Below are 12760 nucleotides of genomic sequence, written 5' to 3'. Positions count from 1 at the left end.
CGGGTCAGGCGGTGTGCATTTTGTTCTAGAGTCAGTGAGGACTCGTGTTTCGAGCCAATCCCATGAGTCTTTGGGGTTGTAAAACAGATGGGTGGTGCCCTTGTAGTGGACTTTAAGCAGTGCCGGGAAGAACAGGGCATATTTGACAGACAGCGACTGGAGTTTTTTCTTGACTGAGTCAAACGACTGGCAGGCCTTTTGAACTTCCTTGGTGTAATCGGGGTAGAATCCGACCCTGTAGCCATTGTACTTAATCGGGCCAGAGGCCCTTGCCATTTACAGGATCGCATTGCGGTCTCTGTAATTCAACAGGCGTGCAATTATTGTTCTAGGCGGGGCTCCAGGGTTAGGTCGGCCAGTGGGCACCCTGTGTGCACTTTCTATGGAGAAGAATTTGGATAATTTTTTGGGAGCGAAGACGTGCGCCAGCCAGTCTTCCAGGAACAGTTCAGCGCTGGGACCTTCCTCCTTTTCCGGTATTCCAAGGATCCTAAGATTATCACGCCGCGCTCTCCCTTCGCTGTCCTCAGCGCGCTATTCCAGCTGTGTGACTTTCTGGGTGATTGCGGCAAGTTGTTGTTCCAGCCGGTGGACAGTGTCTTCAGTAGCGGACACCCTTTGTTCCGCTTCACCGACCCTTGCCGAGAGGTTGCGTAGATCCTGTCGAATGAGGGACACCTCTGTAGATAGGCCTCCCATTTTTAGTTCCAGTGATGTCCTCGAGTCCCCAATCGCTTTCGTAAGGTCTGTCAGGGAGATTGGAGGGTTGTGGGGCTGTCCGCTAGCACCTTCCTCTTCTGGAGTCTGAGTCCCTTGTCAGGGGGGGGCCCCGTTGTGTAGAAGTCCATTTTACTTTGAATAGTTTGCCTTTTAGACTTCTCCTTCCCCATGTCGCAGTTGGCACGCTCAGTATGGCAGCAGGTCTGGGAATTCCACAGAGTCGGGCAAGGAGGATGGATGATGAGGCCTGGAGGGGCCCTGCGTGGGTCAGACTGTTATGTCGCAGCAGTATGGGGTGCCTGCGGTGTGTCCACGCAGGGCCGGTGCCAAAGACAGTGGAGCGTGCTTCCCTCGAGTGCGGGCCTCTCCTCCAGGGCCGCCAGGTGCTTGAGGATGCTGCCGTATGTGTAGGGGAGAGCTCGCTTCTGCGGTAGTGGTCCTCCGCAGGAGCTGTTCTGTGGGTTGTCTCCCACCACCCCACCTCCACCGCAGCCCGAGTGTGCAGAGGCCTTGCATAGGGAGGGGGGAAAGAAACAGTCTTTCCGGCAAATGTGGGATTGTGCCGCTGTTCTATTCACTGGCGTAGCACTGGCAAGTGTTTATCCTGACCCCTTGCAGTTCCGTATGTGGGCTTCACAGGCCCTGTCGCCGGTCCAGGTATATGAGGGGCCGTGAAGGGAAATGGGGGGGGAAACAGGGCCAGCTCCCAGTCCTCTACACACTCCTACCTCACTGTAGCTGGGTCCGTTGCCGACGTGATGTCCACCAGCAGGGGAGCGCAGCACTCGGTCTTTCTAGTCGTGCCGCAACTCAACCCTGGGCGATGCAGTCTCACTGACGGGGGGGAGATCACTGGGGGAAGGCTGGCGGTGTGGGCCTGGGCCTGGGGCAAGCGCTCCCGGTAGTTCGCGGGTCTGTGCATTGGGGACGGTGAAGCGCTTCCCACATGGTTCTCCGGCAGTTCAGGAAGGAAGGAGGGGGCTGCTTGGGTGCGTTGCGCCACCAGGGGCGAGAGGGGTGCGGTGTATCGATGTCTGCAGGTGTTCCGACCCCAACACCTTGCAGCGTCCCGAGGATCAGGCAGGTGGGAGGGACCCCAGTTGTTGATCCGGCGGTGCCAACGGAGCGCCACAGGGTTCTCCTGACAGTTCGCCAGCATTTCTCCAGCACGTCCTTTTGCCCGGGCTCTGCAGTGTCGGAGTATCTCAGAGGTGGAGGAGTGGGCGGTCGCTTCCGCTCACGCCGCGTAGGCCGCGGATCATCAGCCGGCGGTCTACAAGCTTGTACTGGAGTCCCCGGTCCGATTCGTCCCCAAAATACAGCGATGGCTGCATAAGTGTGTCCGCTTCTGCTCAGGAACAGATGGGGTAATCTCGAGCAGCAGAAAGGGATTATTTTTTAGGATAAATGCAGCGGCCGCCGGGAGCCGATATGTTGCATGCGCAGTCTAATCTTTCTTTCTTGCCGTGTTTCTCTCTGCCTGTCCTTCTTTCTTGCTGTGTTTCTCTCTGCCTTTCTTTCTTCATTGCTGTGTTTCTCTGGACATGTCTCGCTTTTTTGCTGTGTTTCTCTCTGCCTATCTTTCTTGCTGTATTTCTCTGCCGTCTAATCTTTCTTTTTTGCTGTGTTTCTCCCAACCTGTCTCTCTTTCTTGCTGTGTTTATCCCTGCCTGTCTTTCTTTCTTGCTGTGTTTCTCTCTGCCGGTCTCTCTGCCTTGCTGTGTTTCTCTCTGCCTGTCTTTCTTTCTTGCTGTGTTTCTCTCTGCCTGTCTGTCTTCATTGCTGTGTTTCTCTGGACATGTCTTGCTTTCTTGCTGTGTTTCTCTCTGCCTGCCTTTCTTCATTGCTGTGTTTCTCTGGACATGTCTCGCTTTCTTGCTGTGTTTCTCTCTGCCTGACTTTCTTCATTGCTGTGTTTCTCTGGACATGTCTTGCTTTCTTGCTGTGTTTCTCTCTGCCTGCCTTTCTTCATTGCTGTGTTTCTCTGGACATGTCTCGCTTTCTTGCTGTGTTTCACTCTGCCCGTCTTTCTTTCTTGCTGCATTTCTCTCTGCCTGTCTCTCTTTCTTGCTGTGTTTCTCTTTGCCTGTCTCTTTCTTGCTGTGTTTCTCTCTGCCTGTCTCTCTTTCTTGCTGTGTTTCTCTTTGCCTGTCTCTTTCTTGCTGTGTTTCTCTACCTGCTAATCTTTCTTTCTTGCCGTGTTTCTCTCTGCCTGTCCTTCTTTCTTGCTGTGCTTCTCTCTGCCTGCCTTTCTTCATTGCTGTGTTTCTCTGGACATGTCTCGCTTTTTTGCTGTGTTTCTCTCTGCCTGTCTTTCTTTCTTGCTGTATTTCTCTGCCATCTAATCTTTCTTTTTTGCTGTGTTTCTCTCTGCCTGTCTTTCTTTCCTCCTGTGTTTCTCCCCGCCTTTCTCTCTTTCTTGCTGTGTTTATCCCTGCCTGTCTTTCTTTCTTGCTGTGTTTCTCTCTGCCGGTCTCTCTGCCTTGCTGTGTTTCTCTCTGCCTGTCTTTCTTTCTTGCTGTGTTTCTCTCTGCCTGTCTGTCTCCATTGCTGTGTTTCTCTTGACATGTCTTGCTTTCTTGCTGTGTTTCTCTCTGCCTGCCTTTCTTCATTGCTGTGTTTCTCTGGACATGTCTCGCTTTCTTGCTGTGTTTCTCTCTGCCTGACTTTCTTTCTTGCTGTGTTTCTCTCTGCCTGTCTTTCTTTCTTGCTGTGTTTCTCTGCCTTCTAATCTTTCATTTTTGCTGTGTTTCTCTGTCTTTCTTTCTTCCTGTGTTTCTGCCTGCCTGTCTCTCATTCTTGCTGTTTCTCTCTGCCTGCCTCTTTCTTGCTGTGTTTCTCTCAGCCTGTCTTTCTTTCTTGCTGTGTTTCTCTCTACCTGTCTTTCTTTCTTGGTGTGTTTCTCTTTGCCTGTCACTTTCTTGTTGTGTTTCTCTCTGCCTGTCTCTCTTTCTTGCTGTGTTTGTCTCTGCATGTCTTTCATTATTGCTGTTTCTCTCTGCCTCTCTTTCTTTCTTGCTGTGTTTCTCTTCCTGCTAATCTCTTTCTTGCTGTGTTTCTCTCTGCCTGTCCTTCTTTCTTGCTGTGTTTCTCTGGACATGTCTCGCTTTCTTGCTGTGTTTCTCTCTGCCTGCCTTTCTTCATTGCTGTGTTTCTCTGGACATGCCTCGCTTTCTTGCTGTGTTTCTCTCTGCCTGACTTTCTTTCTTGCTGTTTCTCTCTGCCTGTCTTTCTTTCTTGCTGTGTTTCTCTACCTGCTAATCTTTCTTTCTTGTCATGTTTCTCTCTGCCCGTCTTTCTCTCTTGCTGTGTTTCTCTGCCTTCTAATCTCTTTCTTGCTGTGTTTCTCTGTCTCGCTTTCTTGCTGTGTTTCTCTCTGCCTGACTTTCTTTCTTGCTGTTTCTCTCTGCCTGTCTTTCTTTCTTGCTATGTTTCTCTACCTGCTAATCTTTCTTTCTTGTCATGTTTCTCTCTGCCTGTCTTTCTTTCTTGCTGTGTTTCTCTGCTTTCTAATCTTTCATTTTTGCTGTGTTTCTCTCTGTCTCTCTTCCTTGCTGTGTTTGTCTCTGCATATCTTTCATTATTGCTGTTTCTCTCTGCCTCTCTTTCTTTCTTTCTTGCTGTGTTTCTCTTCCTGCTAATCTCTTTATTGCTGTGTTTCTCTCTGCCTACCCTTCTTTCTTGCTGTTTCTCTCTGCCTGCCTTTCTTCATTGCTGTGTTTCTCTGGACATGTCTCGCTTTCTTGCTGTGTTTCTCTCTGCCTGACTTTCTTTCTTGCTGTGTTTCACTCTGCCCGTCTTTCTTTCTTGCTGTGTTTCTCTCTGCCTGTCTCTCTTTCTTGCTGTGTTTCTATTTGCCTGTCTCTTTCTTGCTGTGTTTTTCTCTGCCTGTCTTTCTTTCTTGCTGTGTTTCTCTCTGCCTGTCTCTCTTTCTTGCTGTGTTTCTCTTTGCCCGTCTCTTTCTTGCTGTGTTTCTCTACCTGCTAATCTTTCTTTCTTGCCGTGTTTCTCTCTGCCTGTCTTTCTTTCTTGCTGTGTTTGTCTCTGCATGTCTCATTATTGCTGCTTCTCTCTGCCTCTATTTCTTTCTTGGTGTGTTTCTCTTCCTGCTAATCTTTCTTTCTTGCTGTGTCTCTGTGCCTGTCTTTCTTGCTGTGTTTCTCTACCTGCTAATCTTTCTTTCTTGCTGTGTTTCTCTCTGCCTGTCTTTCTTTCTTGCTGTGTTTCTCTGCCTTATAATCTTTCTTTCTTGCTGTGTTTCTCTGCCTGCCTTTCTTCATTGCTGTGTTTCTCTGCCTTACAATCTTTCTTCATTGCTGTGTTTCTCTGCCTTCTAATCTTTCTTTCTTGCTGTGTTTCTCTGTCTTCTAATCTTTCTTTCTTGCTGTGTTTCTCTCTCAGCCCCACTGGGGTTTTATTTCATACTCCATCCAATCCCTTTCCTTTGGAATCTCAAGCAATATCCAAAATTTGCATTAAATATGCGAGAGGCGTGCCTGTCTTTCCTCTAAACGAGGGCAGAGGAGGTGAGGGGGAGGCAAGGGGTGGGGCCCATTCGTGGACACCCCTGCCTTTATTTCTCTCCCATCTCTTTAGTTTCCTGTCTCCTTCTCTGCTTTGATTTATGTCTGGCCTGCTGTCAGCCTATTGATCACCAGCTCTCTATTTCTTCTCTGGTGTCTTTTTCACTGTCTTTTCCTATTCTGCCTCTCTGTCTCCCTGTCATCCTCCCCATTCTCTGCCCCTTTTCTTCCTCTTCCACTCACGTTCTCTCCATCTTCTCTCTCTCTGCTTCTCTTGTGTCCTTGTTCTCTGTTCTTCCGCCTCCTCTGTTTTTTTATAGTTTCTCTCCCTGTTGCCGCACTGTATTATCTCTCCTGTATGCCTTTTTCTGTCTTTCCATTTGTCTCTTCCTGGTTAGGTTTCTGTCTATGCTCCTCTGTCGCTCGCCCAGTCTCCCTCTGTCTCTCTCTTCTTGTCCCTCTTTCTCTTTGCCCGTATTTCTCAGGCCTCCTCAGTTAGTTTCCCACCCTAATTCTCTCTTGTTCTCCCGTCACTAAATGTCTCTTTCTTTGCTGTTTCTTTCTTTCTCCTGTTCCTCTTCTGTGTGTAATTGTGTGTCTCTCTCTCTCTCTGTCTTTCTTGCTTGTCTTCTTTCTATGTCCCTTTTCACCTCACTCTACTGTACCTCATCTTCCTCTACTCCGCCTATCGCCCTCACTCTGTATACCCTAGTCTCTCTTTACTGGTGTTTCTCTCTGTTAGTATGTCTCTCTTTCGTCATGTGTCTGTGTTAGTCTGTCTCTTTCCTGTTGTTTCTCTGTGTTAGTCTGTCTTTCTCTTTCCTGATTCTCTTGTTAGTCTGTTTCTCTTTCCTGTTGTTTCTCTGGGTTAGTCTGTTTCTATCGTTCCTGTTTCTTTGGGTTAGTCTGTCTTTCTCTTTCCTGTTTCTCTTATTAGTCTGTCTCTCTTTCCTGTTGTTTCTCTGTGTTAGTCTGTCTTTCTCTTTCCTGTTTCTCTTATTAGTCTGTCTCTCTTTCCTGTTGTTTCTCTGGGTTAGTTTGTTTCTATATTTCCTGTTATTTCTCTGTATTAGTCTGCCTCTATCTGTCCTGTTGTTTCTCTGTCTCTCTCTCTCTTTGCTGTTTTTCTCTGTTAGTCCATCTCTCTATTTACCATTTGTGTTTGTCAGTCTCTCTTATTCCTGTTGTTTCTCTGTGTTAGTCTCTATCTTTCCAGTTGTTTCTCTGTGTTAGTCTGTCTCTCTTTCCTGTTGTTTCTCTGTGTTAGTCGGTTTCTCTCTTTCCTGTAGTTTCTCTGTGTTAGTCGGTCTCTCTCTTTCCTGTAGTTTCTCTGTGTTGGTCTGTCTCTCTTTCCTGTTTTCCTGTTAGTCTCTCTCTTTCCTGTTGTTTCTCTGTTTTAATGTGTCTCTCTTTCCTGTTTCTCTGTTAGTCTGTCTCTCTTTTCTGTTGTTTCTCTCTTAGTATTTGTCTCCTTCCTATTGTTTCTCTCTCACGCACATCTCTGCTCTGCTGTCTCGTTTGTCTCTCTCTCTATTTTCTCTGCAGATCTCCTTCAGTGACTCCTCTCTGCTTCTCTTCTCTACTCCCTGTCTCTCCCTCTCTTCCCTGCAGGTCTCTTGTACCCGCCTCACTGTCCCCTCTCTGCCTGCCTCTCTTCTGTGCCCCTCTCCGCCGTTGTGTCTCTCCCTCCTTACGTGTCCCTTTCTCGCTTTCTCCTCTTGCTCCTCTCTTTCTTCCCTTCTTGCGTTCTTCTCGGTTTCTTTTTCATCTCCCCCTCCTCCCAAGCCCCCTCCCCCATATTACTGGCAGACCTGAATACCCCCATGTAGCCTGAGATGGAGAATGATGAAGTTATGAGAATTGTGAGGGCAAGAGGGGGAAGAGTTCTTCCCGTTATCTCTGGAGTTTGGGGGTCACTTCGAGTTTCATTTAAGAATCGAGAAACAGCCACAGTCCCACTCCAGGTGTCTGCCCAGGAGGCTGTGATTGACTGAGCTGTCCCAGTTGGTGTAATTGAAAGGCTGTGGGTGCGCTGTGATTGGCTGTGCTGTCCCTGCCGGTGTGATTGACAGGCTGTGGGTGCGCTGTGATTGGCTGTGCTGTCCCTGCTGGTGTGATTGACAGGCTGTGGTTGCGCTGTGATTGGCTGTGCTGTCCCTGTTGGTGTGATTGACAGGCTGTGGTTGCGCTGTGATTGGCTGTGCTGTCCCTGTTGGTGTGAGTGATAGGCTGTCTGAGGGCTGTGATTGGCTGGTTTCTGAGCCGTGCTTCTCTCTTGCAGGTGAGGTGACTCTGGATCCTGGCACCACTCATCCCCGGCTCATCGTGTCCGAGGACGGGAGAAGCGTGAGACGCGGAGACCGAGCCCAGGACCTGCCCGACACCCCCCAGAGATTCACTCATCACTGCATCGTCCTGGGGAGGCAGGGGCTGAGCTCCGGGAGGCATTACTGGGAGGTGGAGGTGGAGGGCAGCACGCGCTGGGCCCTGGGGGTGTGTGATGAGTCTGTGCCCAGGAAGGAGGAGATCACAGGATCACCTGAGGGGGGACTCTGGGCAGTGGGGCTCCTGGAGGCTAAATACTGGGCTTGCACCTCCCCTTGCTGGACCCCCCTGACCCCCCGCGCTCCCCCCAGGGTCCTGGGCTTCTTCCTGGACTATGAGGCGGGCAGGCTCTCGATCTACGAGGCGCGGGACCGGGCGCTGCTCTTCACCTTCTCCGGGGCCTCCTTCCCCCGCACCCTGCGGCCCTACTGCGAGACATGGTGCCCTGAGGGGCTGCGGATCCTCCCGGGGGCAGGAGGGGACTGACCGCAGCGGAGCCCGGCAGCAGGTAAGGGGGGAGGGGGGCTGTGTCTGCGGGGGTGGGGGCCATGACCAGCGGTGTATAAAGATGAGGGGGATCTCGTCTTTATTGGGGAGTCGGGGGCACTGCTGGTCTTTCCACTTCTATGTTTTACCGCTAATGTATATGGACCTGATGCCAATTTACTTTCGCGTTAACGGTACAGCCCGTTTTGGCGCGGCTGTTTCGGCGCAGGCCTTTTGGCGCGAGGGTCATTTGGACGCGGCTGACATTGCGGCCGATGTGCAAACAGCCCTCGTGCCAAGTGGGCTGCCTGTGCTAATGCTGATCTGGATGCACCTGTGGGGGGCGCCATAGAGGTTATGCTCAGTATTCTGACGTCACACCCCATTCCATAAACCTGCCCAGGGATACCATCATCCTGTAAGAAGGTGGCATCTAGAAAAAGAGAAGTATTTAGAATAGCACTTTATTGCGACCACACCTGCAATGTCTCCCGTAGAGTCTTTTCCTTCAGTAGGGAAAGAAAAATAGGCAGCACACTACTGGTGATGGCGAGGAGCGAGAAAGGCGTTGCTTTGTGTTCTTACACATCCCTTCTTCGTGTTGGTTTTCTCGCTACTTTGAAGTGCCCCAAGAGGTATTATTACTCCCCAGTGTAATGCTACTCTATTCATGAGTCGGGAAGATGAAAGGCGGAGTCCGCCCTGACCTGAGATTGAAACTTGCAACGGGCAGGCCGCCCTGACGTCATAGACCAACAGCCTTTCACGTGTGAACTATCCATCTGGAGAAACCTATCCATGACGTCATAGTGCACATGTGTAGTTACTATGTATGCTTTTATATCTATCTTAATTAACAAGGGGGGTCCTGGGAGTCCCTCTACCAGACATTAGTCCTGGTTACGAGAGACTTACCCAGAGTCTTTAGCTCACTATCTTTCACAGAGAAGAAATATCCTAAACATATCAGTCTTTGTCCTGCCCTGGGGCAGTCCAGCACCGAAATGCTAGGCAATTCTCCTCTGAACAAGAGTACCAACAGAAACCCCAGACACGTGTTTCGGTCTGGTTGGACCTCATCAGTAGGGTGGATCTGTGCCTCTCTAAGAATAGTGAGCAAGGGGTCCACGTCTGGATTCCCCTAGTAACTTAGGGTGAAACCCAAAGTTACTTGAATATGCAAATTAACAAGGGGGGTCCTGGGAGTCCCTCTACCAGACATTAGTCCTGGTTACGAGAGACTTACCCAGAGTCTTTAGCTCACTATCTTTCACAGAGAAGAAATATCCTAAACATATCAGTCTTTGTCCTGCCCTGGGGCAGTCCAGCACCGAAATGCTAGGCAATTCTCCTCTGAACAAGAGTACCAACAGAAACCCCAGACACGTGTTTCGGTCTGGTTGGACCTCATCAGTAGGGTGGATCTGTGCCTCTCTAAGAATAGTGAGCAAGGGGTCCACGTCTGGATTCCCCTAGTAACTTAGGGTGAAACCCAAAGTTACTTGAATATGCAAATTAACAAGGGGGGTCCTGGGAGTCCCTCTACCAGACATTAGTCCTGGTTACGAGAGACTTACCCAGAGTCTTTAGCTCACTATCTTTCACAGAGAAGAAATATCCTAAACATATCAGTCTTTGTCCTGCCCTGGGGCAGTCCAGCACCGAAATGCTAGGCAATTCTCCTCTGAACAAGAGTACCAACAGAAACCCCAGACACGTGTTTCGGTCTGGTTGGACCTCATCAGTAGGGTGGATCTGTGCCTCTCTAAGAATAGTGAGCAAGGGGTCCACGTCTGGATTCCCCTAGTAACTTAGGGTGAAACCCAAAGTTACTTGAATATGCAAATTAACAAGGGGGGTCCTGGGAGTCCCTCTACCAGACATTAGTCCTGGTTACGAGAGACTTACCCAGAGTCTTTAGCTCACTATCTTTCACAGAGAAGAAATATCCTAAACATATCAGTCTTTGTCCTGCCCTGGGGCAGTCCAGCACCGAAATGCTAGGCAATTCTCCTCTGAACAAGAGTACCAACAGAAACCCCAGACACGTGTTTCGGTCTGGTTGGACCTCATCAGTAGGGTGGATCTGTGCCTCTCTAAGAATAGTGAGCAAGGGGTCCACGTCTGGATTCCCCTAGTAACTTAGGGTGAAACCCAAAGTTACTTGAATATGCAAATTAACAAGGGGGGTCCTGGGAGTCCCTCTACCAGACATTAGTCCTGGTTACGAGAGACTTACCCAGAGTCTTTAGCTCACTATCTTTCACAGAGAAGAAATATCCTAAACATATCAGTCTTTGTCCTGCCCTGGGGCAGTCCAGCACCGAAATGCTAGGCAATTCTCCTCTGAACAAGAGTACCAACAGAAACCCCAGACACGTGTTTCGGTCTGGTTGGACCTCATCAGTAGGGTGGATCTGTGCCTCTCTAAGAATAGTGAGCAAGGGGTCCACGTCTGGATTCCCCTAGTAACTTAGGGTGAAACCCAAAGTTACTTGAATATGCAAATTAACAAGGGGGGTCCTGGGAGTCCCTCTACCAGACATTAGTCCTGGTTACGAGAGACTTACCCAGAGTCTTTAGCTCACTATCTTTCACAGAGAAGAAATATCCTAAACATATCAGTCTTTGTCCTGCCCTGGGGCAGTCCAGCACCGAAATGCTAGGCAATTCTCCTCTGAACAAGAGTACCAACAGAAACCCCAGACACGTGTTTCGGTCTGGTTGGACCTCATCAGTAGGGTGGATCTGTGCCTCTCTAAGAATAGTGAGCAAGGGGTCCACGTCTGGATTCCCCTAGTAACTTAGGGTGAAACCCAAAGTTACTTGAATATGCAAATTAACAAGGGGGGTCCTGGGAGTCCCTCTACCAGACATTAGTCCTGGTTACGAGAGACTTACCCAGAGTCTTTAGCTCACTATCTTTCACAGAGAAGAAATATCCTAAACATATCAGTCTTTGTCCTGCCCTGGGGCAGTCCAGCACCGAAATGCTAGGCAATTCTCCTCTGAACAAGAGTACCAACAGAAACCCCAGACACGTGTTTCGGTCTGGTTGGACCTCATCAGTAGGGTGGATCTGTGCCTCTCTAAGAATAGTGAGCAAGGGGTCCACGTCTGGATTCCCCTAGTAACTTAGGGTGAAACCCAAAGTTACTTGAATATGCAAATTAACAAGGGGGGTCCTGGGAGTCCCTCTACCAGACATTAGTCCTGGTTACGAGAGACTTACCCAGAGTCTTTAGCTCACTATCTTTCACAGAGAAGAAATATCCTAAACATATCAGTCTTTGTCCTGCCCTGGGGCAGTCCAGCACCGAAATGCTAGGCAATTCTCCTCTGAACAAGAGTACCAACAGAAACCCCAGACACGTGTTTCGGTCTGGTTGGATCTCATCAGTAGGGTGGATCTGTGCCTCTCTAAGAATAGTGAGCAAGGGGTCCACGTCTGGATTCCCCTAGTAACTTAGGGTGAAACCCAAAGTTACTTGAATATGCAAATTAACAAGGGGGGTCCTGGGAGTCCCTCTACCAGACATTAGTCCTGGTTACGAGAGACTTACCCAGAGTCTTTAGCTCACTATCTTTCACAGAGAAGAAATATCCTAAACATATCAGTCTTTGTCCTGCCCTGGGGCAGTCCAGCACCGAAATGCTAGGCAATTCTCCTCTGAACAAGAGTACCAACAGAAACCCCAGACACGTGTTTCGGTCTGGTTGGACCTCATCAGTAGGGTGGATCTGTGCCTCTCTAAGAATAGTGAGCAAGGGGTCCACGTCTGGATTCCCCTAGTAACTTAGGGTGAAACCCAAAGTTACTTGAATATGCAAATTAACAAGGGGGGTCCTGGGAGTCCCTCTACCAGACATTAGTCCTGGTTACGAGAGACTTACCCAGAGTCTTTAGCTCACTATCTTTCACAGAGAAGAAATATCCTAAACATATCAGTCTTTGTCCTGCCCTGGGGCAGTCCAGCACCGAAATGCTAGGCAATTCTCCTCTGAACAAGAGTACCAACAGAAACCCCAGACACGTGTTTCGGTCTGGTTGGACCTCATCAGTAGGGTGGATCTGTGCCTCTCTAAGAATAGTGAGCATATTTAAGTAACTTTGGGTCTCACCCTAAGTTACTAGGGGAATCCAGACGTGGACCCCTTGCTCACTATTCTTAGAGAGGCACAGATCCACCCTACTGATGAGGTCCAACCAGACCGAAACACGTGTCTGGGGTTTCTGTTGGTACTCTTGTTCAGAGGAGAATTGCCTCGCATTTCGGTGCTGGACTGCCCCAGGGCAGGACAAAGACTGATATGTTTGGGATATTTCTTCTCTGTGAAAGATAGTGAGCTAAAGACTCTGGGTAAGTCCCTCGTAACCAGGACTAATGTCTGGCAGAGGGACTCCCAGGACCCCCCTTGTTAAATCTGCATATTTAAGTAACTTTGGGTCTCACCCTAAGTTACTAGGGGAATCCAGACGTGGACCCCTTGCTCACTATTCTTAGAGAGGCACAGATCCACCCTACTGATGAGGTCCAACCAGACCGAAACACGTGTCTGGGGTTTCTGTTGGTACTCTTGTTCAGAGGAGAATTGCCTCGCATTTCGGTGCTGGACTGCCCCAGGGCAGGACAAAGACTGATATGTTTGGGATATTTCTTCTCTGTGAAAGATAGTGAGCTAAAGACTCTGGGTAAGTCCCTCGT

At 49.4% G+C, this 12760-nt stretch overlaps 1 protein-coding gene across 3 annotated transcripts in view; it reads left to right on the top strand.

Moving 5' to 3' along the window:
• The window catches only part of LOC138521788 (E3 ubiquitin-protein ligase TRIM39-like), a 177177-nt gene that overhangs the window by 122057 nt on the left and 42360 nt on the right, over window positions 1-12760 (top strand). For all 3 annotated transcript variants that reach the window (XM_069634872.1, XM_069634871.1, XM_069634873.1), the window contains one exon: window positions 7525-8076. In XM_069634872.1, coding sequence (XP_069490973.1) covers window positions 7525-8054 — 530 coding nt within the window. In that variant the 3' untranslated portion in view covers window positions 8055-8076. The remainder of the gene's footprint in view (window positions 1-7524; window positions 8077-12760) is intronic.

Source organism: Ambystoma mexicanum, chromosome 13, assembly GCF_040938575.1.
Source record: "Ambystoma mexicanum isolate Mex_15411 chromosome 13, UKY_AmexF1_1, whole genome shotgun sequence".
NCBI classification, from domain to species: domain Eukaryota; kingdom Metazoa; phylum Chordata; class Amphibia; order Caudata; family Ambystomatidae; genus Ambystoma; species Ambystoma mexicanum.
Note: the sequence above shows the minus strand (reverse complement) of the source record. Positions and strands in the feature narration are given on the sequence as shown.